At 46.6% G+C, this 18,072-nt stretch overlaps 1 protein-coding gene across 1 annotated transcript; it reads right to left on the bottom strand.

Moving 5' to 3' along the window:
• Positions 1 to 5,789: 5,789 nt before the first annotated feature.
• Positions 5,790 to 13,465, bottom strand: ohgt (E3 ubiquitin ligase component cereblon). The gene is made up of 2 exons (XM_089566691.1): positions 10,974 to 13,465; positions 5,790 to 10,420 (listed from the first exon to the last, which is right to left on the bottom strand). Exon 1 carries the CDS (start codon positions 13,335 to 13,337, stop codon positions 12,120 to 12,122), a length of 1,218 nt encoding a protein of 405 aa, XP_089422817.1. The 5' UTR covers positions 13,338 to 13,465; the 3' UTR covers positions 5,790 to 10,420; positions 10,974 to 12,119.
• Between the last annotated feature and the right edge of the window lie 4,607 nt (positions 13,466 to 18,072).

Below are 18,072 nucleotides of genomic sequence, written 5' to 3'. Positions count from 1 at the left end.
TCATATTCGTTCAGCGTATATGCGCATAATTATGCTGTGTTTGCGGTGACTCCTCAAAGTACGCATATTTCAGCCGATTTATATTTTAAGTTGTTGTGTAGCAACTGGAATAAGCGCTGGAGGCTAGCTTGCTTCGCCGTAGATGAATGATAGAAGGCCAGATGCTGCTTCAAGGTTGCTAGTGTAATCAGTATGTTTGTAGTTGATATGAATGATCTTTCCGCTTTTCGTGGAACTATCTCAAGGCGTGTGATGTTAGTGACTGATTGCGGGAAGTAAACATCGTTTGCACATTTTAAGACCAATCTCAGAAGCGCAGTGTAGGCAAACAGTGTCATAAATTCTGGTACCAGCCGCAAACATCCTGTGAGAAAAATAACCTCTAGCACGGCGGCAGAAGTGGCATTCTCAATATGCGCATCCCATCTAAAGTCGGGGGTTAGAGTTCATTCTAGGTATACATGTTCACAGGCACTCAAAAGCTGTGAGTCAATAGCCTAGGCAACGAAATATGGTTCATTTTTTTTAACCAAAACGTTCACTACGCCAGGCAAAGCCAGTTTCGCCGCGGCCGCAAGTTTGACCTTCCAATTATCTTCATAACCAAAGGCGATGCAAAGTTGCCAACAGATAAAGCAAAGGAAAGGAAATGTGCATAACTGACCCCTTGGGACAGTGGAAACAATCGCGCTTTGAGCTACGAAACCGAAGAAGAGCGCGAGCTTCGAAAGCAAAAGAAAGGCGCATAACTGCCCCCGTAACCCTGTCCTTCGCCAGCTGCGGCCGCCGTATACCTAATTTTCTGCCGCCTCGTGCTACGCTTGCCTTCTCTTGGAATCCACTCCGTTACCCTTAAGGACCATTTAGCGGTTATCTTGCCCTAACATTACATGCCCTGCCCAAGCCCATTTCTTCCTCTTGATTTCAACTATGACGTCATTAACCAGCGTATGTGCCCTCACCCGCTCCGCCCGCTTCCGATCTCTTAATGAAGTTACACCTGTCATTTTTCTTTTCATAGCTCGCTGCGTTGTCCTTAAGCTGAACCCTCTTTGTAAGCCTCCACGTTTCTGCCTATAGGTGAGTACCGGTAAGATACAGCTGTTGTATACTTTTCTCTTGAGGGATATTGGTATACTGCCATTCATGATTTGAGAAAACCTGCCTTATGCGCTCCACCCCATTCTTATCCTTCTAGTTATTTCCCTCTCCTAACCCAAATCAGTGGTCACTACCTGCCCTAAATAGACATGTTCTCTTGCTACTTCCAGCACCACGCCACCAATTGCGAACTGCTGTTCCCTTGCTAGACTGTTGAATATTACATTAGTTTTCTGCATGTTAATCCCCGCCTTATGTAATGCCCACGGGCCCTTTGGGCTTCAATAAATGAAATGAAATGAAATATTTAACCCCACCATTCTGCTCTGCCTGTCTAACTCATTGATCATGCTTTGCAGTTTATGTCTTGAGTGGCTTAGCAAGGCAATGTCATCAGCGAATCGCAGATTACTTAGGTATTCTCCATTAACTCTTATCCCCAACTATTCCCATTTCAGGCCCCGGAATCTGTAAACAGGCGGTGAATGGTATAGGCGAGATCGTGTCTTCCTGCCTGACATCGTTCCTTATTGGAATTTTATTGCTGACCTTATGGAAAACTATGGTAGCTGTGCAATCGTTATAAGTATCATCCAATATTTTCACATAACACTCTTCTGCACCCTGATTCCGCAATGCCTGCATGACTGCTGAGGTTTCTTCCGAGTCGAATCCTTTCTTGTAACTAATGAAAGCTATATATAGGGGCTGGTTATATTCTACGCATTTCTCTATCACTTGATTGATAACGTGAAAATGGTCTATTGTCGAGCATCCTGCCAATCGAGTATGCGGCCGGCGGTCCAGGCATTTGTCAGTGGACACCTAAATCACGCTTACAGTTGGCGGTGGCGTCCACCTACAAATTAAGCCAGCTATGCGTCTTTCCTTTTCTGGAAACCAAAGGAGAGTTAAATAGACCGTGGTTCTGAGTACAAAGGAGAGGCGCATAACTGGCTCCCTGGGCCAGTGGATTCGTGCACCTCAATCTCGCTTTGTGGTACGTGGCACATGGTGTCCGCCAAACGCGTCGCACTTGTAACCTGTTATACGGCTGCCATTGTACTCAAGTGCTTCTACTAAATGGCTTGCGCAGTCGTCCACAGACCTGTCTAGAGCGCTCGAAATCCGTGGCGTCTGCTCTCCGCAGCGCGCAGAGTGACGTCTAGCGGCAGCGCCTGGTTCGAAATAGCGCATCTTTTTGAACATCGTCTGAGCATCATACATGCGCTGCCTCGAACCAGGCGCTGCCGTTAGACGTCGCTATGGGCGCTGCGGAGCGCAGACGGCACGGAGTTCGAGCACTCTAGGCAGGTCCGTGGACGACTTCACAAAGCTATTACAGCTTTCGATGTAAAACTGACAAACCTTTATGCTATGCTGCCTATCGCGAGAGCGATAACTGTTACCCTGTAGCCACTGGTGTCGTGCTGCTGCGCCTCATTCTTTCCCACTGCGCAGCGCAGCTGCTGCGAATTTGTGCCCTCAACGCTGCGCCGCCTTGATCCCTCGCCCTTCGCCTCTGCAGGACACACGCCGTCCCTCAAAAACCAATTGTCAATTTTTCGCCCCCATAACCCATTGAGGATCCCCTCCGCTGTGTGGATGACCACCCCGACGTTCTGCAAACGGCTATCGCTGAAAAAAAAAAAAAAAATGGCTGAGGCTTAACTTGGTTAAGCCTGGAGAATGCGAAACATCATCGTGTCGCGTAATTTGGAGGCGCACAACCACAGCGACGGCGCGAGGTGGGCCCCCGTTTCTCCACTGTAGTGACGTCATCAAGTCACGTGGTGTGACGTCATGTATTACGTGATTTGGAGGCGCACAACCACAGCGACGGCGCGAGGTGGGCCCCGTTTCTCCACTGTCGTGACGTCATCGTGCCACGTGGTGTGACGTCATGTATCACGTGATTTGGAGGCGCACAACCACAGCGACGGCGCGAGGTGGGCCCCCGTTTCTCCACTGCCGTGACGTCATCGTGTCACGTGGTGTGGCATCATCGTGTCACGTGATTTGGAGGCGCACAACCACAGCGACGGCGCGAGGTGGGCCCCCGTTTCTCCACTGTCGTGACGTCATCGTGTCACGTGGTGTGACGTCATGTATCACGTGATTTGGAGGCGCATAACCACGGTGAAGGGCTGAAGTGGTAGCTAAAGTAGTATGCTTCGCATAAAAACGAACTAGTGCACAAGGAGACAGCACGCGCCCGCTGCATGCGCCGACATGATCAAATTCTGGCACCTTTCCTGGACACGCGCTCCGCTGCTTCTCGCGCACATTCAGCCAAACGTGGCACGTGTGTCAGCGTCCACCTGCTGCCAACCGCCGATGGCTACAAGCATGGAAGGACTACGACTCATGGATCAAGAGTCCACGCCTAGCCCTCGCACCCCTCCTTCCCTCCTACCTTCTCAGCTATACAAAACAACGCGATGGGCGTACTTCCTAGACAAACCTATTCGGTTATAACTCTGTAAACCATTCCACTTTTATTCATTTTAAGCCTTGTGACCGGCCACACCCTCGATCCCTCGTCTTATTTTCGAAAAATGTTAGACCACCCATCCATTCGTTCGCAGTCTTCTCAGGTACATGTAAGGCTAATCTATAAATTTGGCTCTTCATATGCCATCTTCCTTCTCTTTTTCATTACAATAAGTACTGGCCCGCTTACCAGTTTTCAGCAGCGATTAGAGCCACCGGTTAGGCCTTCATATCGCCTATTACTTGCCCGCCCAGAGTTCAGGAAATCTTTCCGGAAGAAAACTTGGCACTTAAATTAATGATTGGTCACAAGAGGTTGCTCGGGCAGAGCATCCTGGGTCTCACAAACCCCACCGGCACACGGATATGTGTTTAAAACAGTAACCTGCCGGGGCAATGGCGCATCGCTTAACTGCTGCACTACTTACTGTGCCAGGAGTGGTATGAGGACTCCCCGCAATTTATGAATGTAAATTAGAGAATGACCCATTTCGCATATATGAGCATGTTGGCTCCCTCCCTCTATTGGTGAGAGAGAGGGAGTATTTGTGTTGAAGGAATCTTTAATGCTATCGCATTGTGTTCCTAAGGGTAGGTCAAGCGTTGCGTGATGGTGAAAGAAAGAACAGTGTCTGTGTCTGCGAAGTGATACATGAAGTCGTCCCCAGGCCGTTGAAGGGACACCTTAAAGCTATCGAGTCATACCCTTAAAGCAGAGCATAAATGTTCCCATACATGCCACATAGAAGCCAGTTTGCTCACATTCCGGTGGCTAGGTTGTGATGACGTCACAAGGTCACGCGACTAACGTGGCAGGTGGCCTACCTGCTTTTCCGCTCGCAACGGCGCCGCCGCCGAAGCCGGATTTTATTAAAAGCATGATGATGATGACGATCACGTCTGCCTTTCCATTTGTAACGGGCAATGCAGTGCACAAAGAGACAGCACGCGGTCACTGCGTGCATCACACACGCTCAAATACTGGCACAACCTCTGGACACGCCCTTCACTGCTTATCATTTGTATGCAGGTAACCATGGCACCAGCGTCAACCTGCCAACCGCCGATGACCATGAGAGATGGACCCCCCCCCCCCCTCTCCCCACTTCCCTTCGCAGCTATACCAACACCAACTATAAGAAGTAGTTGGTGTACTTCCAAGACAAACTTACACGTCTAGTTCTGCAAGTCATTCCCCTCTTATTCTTTTTAAGCCCTGTGAAGTGCCCACACACTTTCCTCCCCTCATCTTATTTTCAATAAATGTTGAACTATGTTGAACTCAATAAATGTTGAACCTATTCCTTCAGTTTTCTCAGGTATGCACATAAGGCTAGCCTATACAGTTGGCTCTTGCCATCTTCAATCCCCTCCATTTCCTTTTTCTTTACAAAAATTAGAGATCACTGTGGACCTGAACCACACTGGGAGAATGCAAAATCATCACTCGTCACCTCTATTAATTATAGGCGAATTGATTAATTATTGATCAATTGGTTAATTACCAGTCAAGTGATAATTAGTCAATTTACCAGTCAACTGGTTAATGTAGGCCAACTGATTAATTAGCTGCCAATTGATTAATTAACGATTTTTACCTAATTGGCTGACAATTGATTACTCTGTGTTGTTCAAATTCAACACCTTAATTGTTTTTTCGTCCACTTACTATGTACCTGTCGAAACCATTAAACCCTCCATTACTTTTGCTTCTAATTAATTAATTACTGCAAATCAATGAAGTGTCTTAATCGATTACTTTCGATTTCATTCGCCAAACACATTTCGATCCATTTTGAACTTTTATTTTTCATTCATTTTGTACAATTCCTTGCTATTGCGTTCGGTCCGAGCTATTTCAACATTCAATTTCAGCATTTTGATTAATTAATGGCTGTGATTAATTACATAATCATTTTAGTGACAATTTTTTTCTTTGTACATCATCCTCACACTACCCTCTATCAATCACAACCATTCGTTTGATGCTACCTCTTCTGAGAACATCACAACTGTTGCAGACAAGTTTTGCAGACGTTTTTGTGACATGACCCCGCCAACATAGCCTAGAAATGCTTTCATTAATAAATGCTAATCCACTATCTAGTTTGCAGCAGCATTAGAACCCCGAGGTGGGTTTTTTGCTCCGAGTTAGGAAATCTTACCAGAAGAAAATATGAAGAGCATCACGCTGGTCCTGCAGCACTACTCTTTATTACAGGTTTTGTGTGGCTGCTGACAGATAGTTGTCACAGTATCATAAGTGCAATCTGCCGGCACTGAAACCCAGGCACATCCCAATTCACTCCGTTAAACAAATCATGTGGCTTCTAAGTTCGCAAAGAAGCACAATCTAGGTGTCCAGTGACAACCCATGTCACATGCAATCATGCGGCGCCAGCTAAGGTCGCCAACTAAGGGTATTCAATCAATAATTCTTTAGCATCCAAAATTAAATACTATGATAGGCACATCCATGCTGGTTTCAAGACACCACCAGGAATACTGGGACAAAATGCGATGCACAACTGTGCCTTGCATCAAGTGATATAATGAAACGCAGTTACAGAGACATGCAAACAATGAGCACTCGGGTCATGGCCAGGGGAACATTAGTGTGCTGTAAAGCCTTTTCCAACACTTTCCGACCATTATTGGGAATTAGTGGTCGCAAAAAATAGTCATATAAGTATGAAGCAGTCCAGTAGTTGTCAGCAGACTTGCAATTGAGTATTTCGGGTATTCCTTTTTAGTATACACGCACAACGACACAATGTCAATGTGTGTGCACAGGTGAGCCTACCATGTATGTCTAATAGTTGCAAGAGGACCAAGAAGGAGCCAGTTTTAAAGCTATCAGTGCAACTACATGACATCTGTAAGCAACGCTAAGTCGCAAGCTAACCTCCAGGCAAGGCACATATTTTAATCAGTGAGAACTGCTCGAGGCCAAGGAGCGACGGTATGACAAGCAGACAGCAACTGGCAATGAAATATGCGCCTATTTTTTATGACAGTCTTGTAAGTGCTGCACTCCAGGCATACAAAGCCCATGCCAGTTCAATCAAGGTTGCTCTTCGCTGAAATGGCTAAACTAACATTTAGGAATTTGTAGTAACTGTAGAGATTATTCACCGCATGCCAGAGGTGGCAGCCTCAACCTGTCCTGAATGACAGGCCATGCCATACAGCAGCAGCAAGTCAGCAATGAGAAAGCAAAGCTAAAAGGCGTGCACATCCTTTGTGTCAGATGCTTTGTGTTCTCAAACTCTTGACATCCATTGAAAATTATACTACATCATGTGAAAGTCTTAATTATATCAGCAAGAAAAAAAAATAAAGGAACCACTAGCTGGCTTCTTTGTATGAGAGAAGATCACGTTCACAAACACATCACCAAATAAGAGGACAAAAAAATGCACTGCGATGACCAACACAACTCCTCCAGTGCTGTTAACATTGCATACGCTTTTCTACTCTTTCCGTGTACTTCCTGTGTGCTAGGAGTGCCAAGAGCAAAGAAAAAGCTTCAGAGACAAATGAATTTCAATTTGGCTAAAAGAGGCTTAGGGCTACCTCAACAAGCTATTCTGGTACCTTATACCGTAGTACAGAAAACAAAGACTTTAGAATACTCTCCTATCAGTGTAGATAGGCCGTAGTTCTGTGGTTCATAGCTTGGCCCACCTGAAAGGCTGCACCAGCAGTTAGTACGCAAGAAAGTACCAACTAAATGTCTGTACAGATTGTGCAGTAGTTTGCACAATAAAGAAAGCATAAATATGAGCCATGATCACTTTGACAGTTTAAAGAACTGCTTCTACTGGGTAAGCTACCAACACCCTCAAAACTGCTAATATGCATATCAATGAATAATAAGAGAAAATGTCATCCAAAGACTGTACACCACCACCAGACACCTCTAATCAGGTACACTAAGCTTCTGGCCTAATAAGCATATTATTATAATTAAATTCCAAAAATGGCCCCTTATGGTTTGTGACTTACAACACCAATGTATTGATTATTTTACCACCCGAAGACTGACATTTTTCTGAGAAATGAAATAAACAAAAAGTTGCTTAGAGAATTGTACTACCTAGGTGTCGGTAGCTTGCAGTTGCTACTTAGAGAAGTGTGTCTACTTCAAAGCATTGGTAGCCAATTACTTATTTTTGAAAATCCAGATTTTAAGCACAGCACTGTGTCAACTTGTGCATAGACTTTTACAACTCTCAGCCTGGAGTATGGATTGAGATTTACCACTGGTTTTTGATGTACCGTAATAATATACACATAATTGTCTACGAAGAGTATTCGTTTGATATTAAATGCACTATTATGATGGGAGAAACTACCTGTATTTGTAGCTGCATGTTGGCAAGGTTATAACTAAAAGCTATATTTGACTGGAATCAGCAGAACCTTTCTTTACGACATTCAGCCAAGTGCATTGATGATCCCAGGAAATGAACCTTTCACTCTGCAGCTTCAAAATTGCACCAGATCCTAAAGGCATGAGCTGGTTTAATTAAATGAGTAATTTCGCAATTCTATGCACAGGTCCCTGCCTTCTCCAAAGCAAACATGTCAACAATGGCCAACAGCATGCCAATGGCAACAAAGCATTTGTAATTCCAAGGACTGAACAGGAAACTGATTATCGAAATCATAAATACAGAGAATTCATATAGGCACCAGTATGTAGACATCCTCTTAAGCATACCGATTGTTGCTGAGACAACCACTAGTAAAATACCTTTGCACAGAACTGCTACACACTGTCTCACATAGTAAGGCAGCTTCCCATGAACATCCCCAAGGGTTAGTGACATTAGTACTTTAGCTGTCATATTTCTTGCTTCAGGCATAAAAACATCATTGCTAATTGTGAGCGACAAAATTTTTGCATAATTTCCATATTTTCACAATAAGCTTTTTCAGTTAAGTAGACCCAGCGTCTTTTGCTAACAGTGGAGGACGAACATGATCTAACGAAACCTGTGGTGGGACAGGTAAAAGAATTAAAAATTGTCTCAGCTGGTACCGCCAGGTAAAACAGGTTCAAAACATGGTGTAACAGACTGAACAGTATGAGCTATCATGGAATTGCATGTGTTATCTGGAGGGTGCAGAAGGCGAAGATGCCCTAATGAACATCACTATCAACTCTTAACCCTTTAAGGTGCTTTGTACATAGCTGTGTAGAAAGGAAACACACAGCCGTTTCTTAAAGTGTGCTATACCTAGCAAAAATTCTTGTTTCAGGCTTATTTAGCATCCCTCTTGCAGATGCTCTGCTCTTTTTTAGGCTCACTAACGAAGGCACCAAATAATATTTTTCAAAATAGCGAGCTTGGTAGCTTGGCCGCTTTAGGCAGAAAAATTTTGCCACCTGCAATAACATGCATCTGATTTTGATCGTAATGTGAATTAGTGCACTGCACGGGCTCGGGCCAGCCCGAAAGCCCGGGCCCGGCCCGGGACATGATTTATTTTGCCGGGCCTGGGCCGGGCCTGGGCCTGAAGTTGCGGGCCCGGGCCGGGCTCGGGCTTAAAGCTGCGGGCCCGAGCCAGGCTTCGGTCCGTACAGAAACGGCTGGTGTCCGACTTTTCATTCAATATTGCAGAGTGAAGTGCAGAACTGCGGCATTGAAGCAGCGACACGTTTGAGCTATGAGTCATAGTACGCGCTGAGAAAAAAACTAAGCTTTATTCATTCACTTATTTATTTCCTTATTTCCACGCCGCGGTGCAGTAAGAGTAAATTTCAACCGGCCTTAATTGGCCATTGATCATTCGCGTTCCCAAAACATACCTATACACTATTAGAAATGCATTAGGGAAGAACATATTAGTTTAGTACGCTTATGGTTTTCAAGCACATACCATGAAATACTAAAGCCTTTTAGCTTTTCGTTTCTGCTGAAAGGTGACCAGTTCGGCTACGAGCTCAACCTGTGAGATCGCGTTCAGTAAAAAAAATGTCATCCTACTGCTTGCTAGGCAGCTTTAATATTTATACTTCGCAGGCGGCAGAATGTAACTGATTACAATCATGGGGGAACGCAGAGTAGACTAGTACGCGTGTATGCAGCCCTTTTTATTTGGCTCTCGGAACTGCCGAGTTTATCTTTGCCCAACTACACGAGATCAGTCTCCGAAAGACGGGCCTGGCGAGAACTATTCTTCATCACTTCCTTCTGGGTTAAAAAGAACCAACTTTGTTTAAGCCAAACTGCGGTTTCAGAACCTTTGTCGGCCAGTTCCTTATCGGTGTAGTAGCAGTCTACTTGCTCAGTTACTGTGAAACGGGCCGGGCCCGGGCTGGGCTTCCCTCCGGGATTCGCGGGCCGGGCCGGGCTCACTAGAGCGATAATGTAGCGGGCCCGGGCCGGGCCCGGGCTTCAAGCCGCGGGCCTGGGCCGGGCTCGGGCTTCAGGTCGCGGGCCCGGGCCGGGCTCGGGCCTCAAATTCAGGCCCGTGCAGTGCTCTAATGTGAATCTTCAAAATAGACAGTATTTTCACGACCCTTCAGGTGTTAACAGACAACTCTTGGCATTCTGATGTTATTTCCAACCACTGCGACACCTCGAACAAAATTTTTCCCATTCCTGTAAAACATATACCACTGATATTTTGCACTGGAAAACTAAAAAATTGTCTTTCTTGAGGCCCGAGTAGGAGGGATTCACGTGACGTCATGGCCGTAATTTTGTTGACCAGCATGTAGCCTCAGCAGTGCAGGCCAGAGCAGGAGGTGATGATCCCATTAGACATTCATGCAGCCTTTCGCAGTGCCACACAGACGACGAGATGGCAGCCGCTGTGACGCGAGTGCATACACCCTATATACTATATAGGCTAAAACTATTTGCTTTCAAATGAACCAAAAAACGCCACCTAAAAGCGTTAAAACTGCCTTGTGTGCATTTACATTTACAACATGTTAGATGTATTAAAACTGCAAAAAAATGCTACAGGTTGTAAAGCTCTGTTGTTGTAGAAACTGCAGTCATCACCATTTCCAGAATGAAGTTACATAACAACTGTGCTGACATTGCTATGTTCAGGCATTTTCTTTTTTTATCACAGCAGAGCCAACAATATTATATTCAGAAGTTTTAAAAAATGAAATCATTTCGCACACAACTACTTCCATCATTTTTGGCAGATTTTGCACTGCAACTCATAAGCAGTAATTGCTGGTAATTCATCACAATAGATAAAATGTAATGAAGGTCTCCATTTCTTCAAACCTTTTACACAACACAGATGCACTTTGTGCACAGCCAGAAAGAAGGGAATCATAAAACATTTACAGCACCGCATTTAGACAGGAGGAACTATTACAAAAAAAGGTTCATTACACAGCTTACCAAAGAATCAGAGAGGTGACTATGGGGTTGCAGGGATGCAGATCGCACCGGGAGTAGCACTAAGAGGGGAAGCAGATAAGTGGGTGAGAACTTCAGCACCAAGACACAGGAAATGGTGCAGAGGTGTATGAAGTGATGACATGCCAGGCCACTGCGCCCAATGCTGCTGGCCCTCATGACGCCTCTGCAACGGCTTGTATGCTTTTGCTTGCCGCAAGTGCATGGTTCTTTTCAGCATTCCGTAACTCCTAGTGAATACTGTATTAAAAAAAATGCAGCCCAAGTTAGGAGGCAGGTCAAAGTAGAATGTTACTATCCACCTATAAGTCATAACCAGAACAACAGTTGGCAACAGAAAGAGCCAAAGGGAGCATTCACTGATGTCACAGTTGCCGCCATTTTGTTGTCCACGCAGCACGGCGAAAAGTTGTACGCATCTGATGTGCTTATCACTGCCCGCTCCACAGAAGATATGAGTCGGAGCACTTCTAACCAAAAGTACAAAGTTTCACTGTTTTAGTAATGCAAGAACATTAAAAGTGACAACAGGTCAAAGCAAAGCACTGCATTTAAATTTTCATGGGTATATTTGAAAACATACATGGAGCACAATGTCACTATCAAAACATATTTAGGAAAAGAATGCAATCACAACAGTTGTGTCACTGACAGAAAAAGAATAAATACTTTTTATTCCTGCCATCATAATGATAGCATGAATGCAAATTTCGATGCTTGCAACAGAAATGTTAAGTTTTTTGTTCAGTATGCAGTATCTTCAGCGAGTTGTGCAAGTCTCCTAATTTCAGCTTCTCAACGTAGACGTTTACTATGTGTGTTTCAGCAGGGTGGCCTTTGGCTGCAAGTAGCAAGCTACACCTTTAAAGTACATCACAGAACCTTACAGCTTTGAGACCAAGAAGTTATTTCCCATGCTTAAGCATCACACATGCTTGACATGGCTATGGCTTGGTTTAACCGTATAAATAGCCTTTGCACGTTGGACTGCAGAATATTGCGTGCTCTCTGTAATGTTTTTGGCTTCTTAGGCAGGAGGCAATGTACCTACAATTAGGCTTCAGGAAGGTTTCCGACTAGGCTCACTGATGTCGTAGTTTGGAAAAAGCGACCACAGTACTCGTGAGATCAGCGCCCTTCAGTCTGTAGAGCAGGCCGTATTGCAGCTCTGCACAATCCCCAAAACTTTTTTGGCAGCAGGGCCTTGTTGGAAGCAGTGAATCTCCACCCGACATGGCAATGACAGCTACTGCACTGCAGAATCGTCCATGCATAACCAGGAAACCAGCTGTAAAGCGTGCTCGGGCGACCATTCAGGTATACGCCAGTGGCTTTGCGCACAGTTATCATCTCATGCACATACCCGTGAGGGTTTACATAGGCACCCTGCGGTCCGCTTTGTGACATGCTGAACACATCGCTCCGGTCAGCCATCTTCTGGCTGCATTCCTTGCACGTGAGCACACGACAGTCGCGAAGAATAGCCAGTTCACAGCGTAGCCTATGAACAGTGTTGTTGTAAGACAGCATCTCGAGCCGCAGTTTGTCGTCCAGGAGAAGACTGCTGGCGACCCAGTAGGAAAAGCGACATGGATCGCTCGGCAGGCTGAGCGTGGCGAAATTCTCAGTCCAGTCGCGCAACTCAGCCTCTATCTTGGACACCAGCAGATTCGCGTCGTACTGGCGGTACACCCAGGAAGGCCAGACTGTCATGTGGGCGAAGCCGTACGGGTCCCTGTGGCGCGCACTGGGAGCGAACCGGGTCATGGTGCGCTCACGGAACCTTGCCAGGCTCGGAAGTCGGGCGACTTCGCCGACGTCAACGGTTGGCTTGTCGGGAAGTATTTTAATGCTGGCCATCAAAATTCCATCGCTTCTCGTGCGGGAGCTGATTATACGAAACCTTTGGCGGCCTTCCGCCTTCACCAAGAGGGTTCCGACACCGGACAAATCGTCAACCTCTTCTTTATAAGAGCGTATTTCAGCAGTAGTACCAAGTGGTTGGGGAGATGCGCTGTTCGCACTTTCGCCTACAATGCCGAATGTCCGGTCGTTTTCTATAATTCTGTGCATCATGGATATCTCCAGGGGGCGAAATATTTGTAGCGGAAGGATCTGACCAGGCACCAGTATGACGTCGTGGGATGTCAGTACCGGTATCGTCTGCAGGCTGTCCTCCTCGAAGACCGTCCTGCCGGTGAGGTCCTCCATATCATTACCAAGGTATGTGTGCTGCGCTGGCAGGGAGGTGTCGTACGAGACGTCCATCGCGGAAGCGGACGCCGAGTCCTCCTCCTCGTCAGCGTCGTCTGCCCTCGGAACGAGGTGTATTATATCATCCGCCATCGGTTGGCCTCCTCAGCACAGTACAAACCTTCTGCTTAACGTCGTAAGAACGCGTGTGCGCAGTCGTTCACTTCATTTTTAGACCACGAACAGCGCCATATTTGTTATTAAGGCCAGGCACGCTGGAAGCGAGAGTTCGGGCTTTCTTTGTCACTCTACAGATGGCGCGGCCGCCGCGGCCGCAGGCCGCTCTGTGTTCTCCGGTTCGAGGCCGAGTTGCTCTGTCGTCTGCTACAACTCGCCGCAGCGGATGCAAGGGCGATGCCTTAATTCAGTGCCGCGGGAAAAGAACAGATCTTTGCTCATATTGTAGGAGAAAACAATGCCGTCTTACTTATTCCTGATGACACGTGATAATAAAATTTGGCGTTAAGCAGAAAATGAGCACCAGCAAAATATCCTCGTGTGGGCGACACCGGCACGACGCTCTTGCTCAAAGCAGTACGCGTACGCCGTCTCTATTGATGTGAAGGTGCTCTGGAATCTACCGGTCTAATTTTATGAGTAGAAAATTCTCATCACAAACATTTAGAACCAACGAATAACAGCAGAGACCGTGAGAGCGCGAACAATTCGAAGTAAACGTGTGAAACCCGTCAGCAGCATTCTTTATCTATGGCGGTTGACATCGTTCAAGAACAGGAGTTGTAAAGAACTGGAGCTGAAGCGTGTGCACAGGCTCATCCAGGATCAAAATTTGTTTTCCGTTCCTATTTTGAACATTTCTGTCTTCTTTCCGTGTGTGTGTGTGTGTGTGTGTGTGTGTGTGTGTGTGTGTGTGTGTGTGTGTGTGTGTGTGTGTGTGTGTGTGTGTGTGTGTGTGTGTGTGTGTGTGTGTGTGTGTGTGTGTGTGTGTGTGTGTGTGTGTGTGTGTGTGTGTGTGTGTGTGTGTGCGTGCGTGCGTGCGTGCGCTTGGGTATTGTATAGGTATGAAATAAGGGTTCAGCCATAAAAATACGACTCTGCTCGCGGCAAACTTCAAGCAAATGCTGTAGAAGTTTTCCTACCAGCCGAAAACTTGTGTAAATTTATTTTAAAAAATGAAAAATGCACTATAAATATAATTTCATTTGCCCGCAGACTAGAGCCTTCTGGCGCAGCGGCCTATTCCGAGAATCCGCATTTTCAACCCAACAGTAGCCAAACCAAATAACAAACCTCATTTTCCCGACATGAACTGTTCTTCAAGAGGCTCCATCTCACAAGCTGTTCGCAGCGTTGTGAAGGATGCGGCGATCTGAGCCAATCAGAACACCGTGCGCCGCTAAACATGTTCCTCCGTTTCTTTCACCGCGCAACTAGCAGGTCGATCCCTGGGAAGGAAAGAGCACCAGTGCTATTCTAGAGCACTATACCAGTGCCGAGCTGCTGCCCGAAGGAAAATAGGGCTATAGTTGCGAGAGAGTGAATATAACTGTAATTAATTAGGCATAGTGAGGCGGCGTGGCCCCCCGGGTGGGGCCGACTGCTTGGGCCCACGACGTGGGAGCGACTTGTTGCGATTTGTCTGTAGTTGTCAGCAGTCCATTCCATCCCTCCTCCGTGGGAGCTGGCAGTAGGGCATGTGGGGGCGGTTGTTTCGCGCATCCCCATAAGATGTGAGCATGTCTTCCGGGGATACCATTGTTACAAATTGGACAAGGGTGGAATTCACCGTTGGTGATAAGCGCCAAACAGGAGGGACTGAGGAGCGAATGAGTTTGTAATCAACGGAGCAGGGTGGCTTATGCTCTGTTCGAGGTCAGAAAGGGGGCGGGGGGTACATTCGGCGTTTTCATCAGTATAGGTTAATAATTTCAGCGTAGGTGTGTGGAGTCTCCGTCAGGGCGGGCGGGGAGGAGGGCGCGTCGGCCCCCGGTTCGTAAAACCTCGGGCTATGGTGGTCGACTCCCTCGTTCCCGGAGTTGCCAGCATGGCCAGGAACCCAGACTACGCTGATCTGTCGCGGAGGGACGCAGTCTTTGAGGATGCGTGACGCGGCAGGGCGAACGGAGCTGTTGGAGTAACTGCGGATGCAGTTTTTTGTATTCGCTAAGGATTGTGTGAGTGGCAAGATGAGCGATGGCCAGCGCTATCGCAACTTCTTCTGTAGCAGTGGGAAACGAAAGGCTGCGTAGTGGCTGCGTTACCCTCACGAGGAGGGCAACAAATGCTATGTAGGTGTTGTTATTGTATATGGCGGCGTCTACATAGACTGCGTCGGTGTCATCCATGTAAGCGCGCTGTGTCTACGCTTGGGCTTTATGGCGGCGGCGTGTGTCATGTCGTCCAGGTAACATATTCTTTGGCAGGGGTTTGACTACCAGGCGACTGCAGATACCTGTGGGAAGGGGTGCGAGGAAGTGAAAGTCGCCCACAGGGTTGATGTGTAACTTGTTGAGAATATGGCGACCATGAACGGTACGTGAGAAGCGGTGGATTTGAGCTGTATTGTGCGCCTCTGTCAACACAGTTGCGAGTGAGTGAGTAGAAACTTTATTGATTTCTAAGATTTAGCCTGCGGTGGAGGTCTTCTTCAAGTCTTCTCTTCAAGTCTTGAGGTTGCCTCCTTAGCCTTGGGTGGTCCCCTAGTCCAGGGCTCCACTGAGTCTGGCCACCTCGCTTGCGTGTGCTATGAGTGCCCTTTGGGCCTCTAGCTCGCAGCTGGTGAGCCGGCTCTCCCGTTGCTCCGCACTTGGTGTGTCGTGTTTGTGGAACGATATGTTTCTGTCGCATTCCCATGTTATGTGGTATAGTGTTGGCCTCGCTTCGCACCAAGGGCATGTGGCGCGGTATTGTGTCGGGAACATCTTGCTTAGTATATATAAGTTGGGGAAGGAGCCTGTCTGTAGCTTCCGCCATTTTGCGGCTTCTTCCTTGCTTAGCTCTTTGTGTGGTGGGGGGTATTTGTATCTTAGCCCCCTGTATAAACTTAGTGTTTCAGAGTACCCAGCCCCTAGGCTAGTCCAGAGCTCCTCCGGGGCTTGTGACCCCCCAGCTCGGATAGTAAGCCCTCGAGCTAGTTCGTCCGCCCTTTCGTTGCCCCAGACCCCCGCGTGGCCTGGTATCCAAATTATGTTATGTTTCTCTCTCCTCCCCGAGGGTGTCCCCTCGCTGAGGATCCTGAGTGTCGTTTTGCCTACCCTTCCTTTTGTGTAGTTTCGACACGCTTCTTGTGAGTCTGTTAAAATATTCAAGGGTCTCCCCTTTCTATCCCCCTCCCTCATTGCTAGGGCTATCGCTATCTCCTCCGCCTCTGCTACATTTGATGCCCTGGCCGTGAGGCTCGTTATGTGTTCTCCCTGGTGGTTGACGACTACCGCCACCATTTTATTTCCTCGTTCACCATAGTACGGGGAAGCGTCGAAACTCCGCTTCAAAAAGTGGCTATAGTTCCAGTTGCCTCTTTCTGGGTGATTACGGATGGTTGCGCCATCTGGAAGTGAAAAATGCAAGCTGTTGCCTTATGTCGCCATTGTTTTCTGAAGCGGCTTTTTTTTCTTCCTTTTCTCTCTTCAGCACGAACTGTCAATCATCCATTATAGGGGTAATTAATAGAACAGTTGATTAAATAATTAAGTAATTAGCATGAACGAATACTTAAGTAAACAAAATCATCAATATGGGTAAATATTTATTTCGATGAAGCAATTTAATAAGTCGAATTATGCTATTACTACAAGAATAAATCGCTAATTTAAACGACTTTATGAACAGCTTACCTTCAGAATTACACCATGAAATTTGGTTAAGTCATCAAACAATTCATTAATTGGGTGATTAATTTATTAACTGATCATATTAACTAGTTTATCAGGGGAATTCCCTCAAACCTTCGTTTGTAATGTAACCGAACGGATGAATTACTGAATTAGTTGATTAAATAATTAACATTCCGGTGTGCTTACAGATGATCTAGCAATGGGACCCACGTCTTAGATGTGGTAGAACCGAAGTTAGAGCGAAAACACGATTTCAAGACCGCAAACGCATAAAGAAAACGAACCAGCAGCAAGAGATCCGGCAGCAGTGAGAGAAACGCTTTCGGATTACTGCACCAAAGCAGACCTAAGTGCATCCCTGGAATTTTGTTCTTTGCCAGGACAGATTTTTTTTATACCCTGTGGTAGCATGAACACAACAGATTTCCAGCACGCTGTCAAAGCTCGTCGCTGCGTATGACAAAGGTATAGTAGGATGGAACCCAAGAACGATGCGGCTTTTCCCCTTGAAAGCCGATTCTCACGAACCTCCTTGCGTCACTATGCAGGGAGCGGCGTGGAAACGCAGAGAGGGAACTACCCCCACCATTGAGGAAGGGGACTATTTCTTTTCATCTATAACTCCCTGCATTGTATGCTTGAAGCGCGAAGTCAACAGTAATATGCTAGAGCTTCTTTACAAACTTAAAAATTTCACCAAATGTACTCACCTTTCATCTTGTTGCATTTTTTTTTTTTTTTGTTTTTTAATATGTTCGGTAAACCACAAGGCTGCAATATGAGCCAAGAACGGAAAGATCTGCAGTGGCGGGCTTTTTCTCTAACAGGCTAAGCAGCGTAATCCCGCCCATTAACAAAGCAGCGCTGAAATGCCAAAAGTAACCGAGAAGCGGTGGTTTGCTCCTTAGACCCGTGGCGGAGCACTTATGGCAGCCCTTAAGCTCTGAATCTTTGTAAAGTAATGTGAACCCTTGTCCTCACGTTCTGGCACCTTCCGGTCTTTATGGGCGCCGTAAAGGCTCCAATATAAGGTT

Source organism: Amblyomma mixtum, chromosome 1, assembly GCF_055824585.1.
Source record: "Amblyomma mixtum isolate Tamu chromosome 1, ASM5582458v1, whole genome shotgun sequence".
In the NCBI taxonomy this organism is placed as follows: Eukaryota; Metazoa; Arthropoda; class Arachnida; order Ixodida; family Ixodidae; genus Amblyomma; species Amblyomma mixtum.
Note: the sequence above shows the minus strand (reverse complement) of the source record. Positions and strands in the feature narration are given on the sequence as shown.

Coding starts and splice junctions, on each gene's coding strand:
- ohgt (XM_089566691.1), bottom strand. CDS start 13,337: ATGGCGGATGATATAATACACCTCGTTCCGAGGGCAGACGACGCTGAC.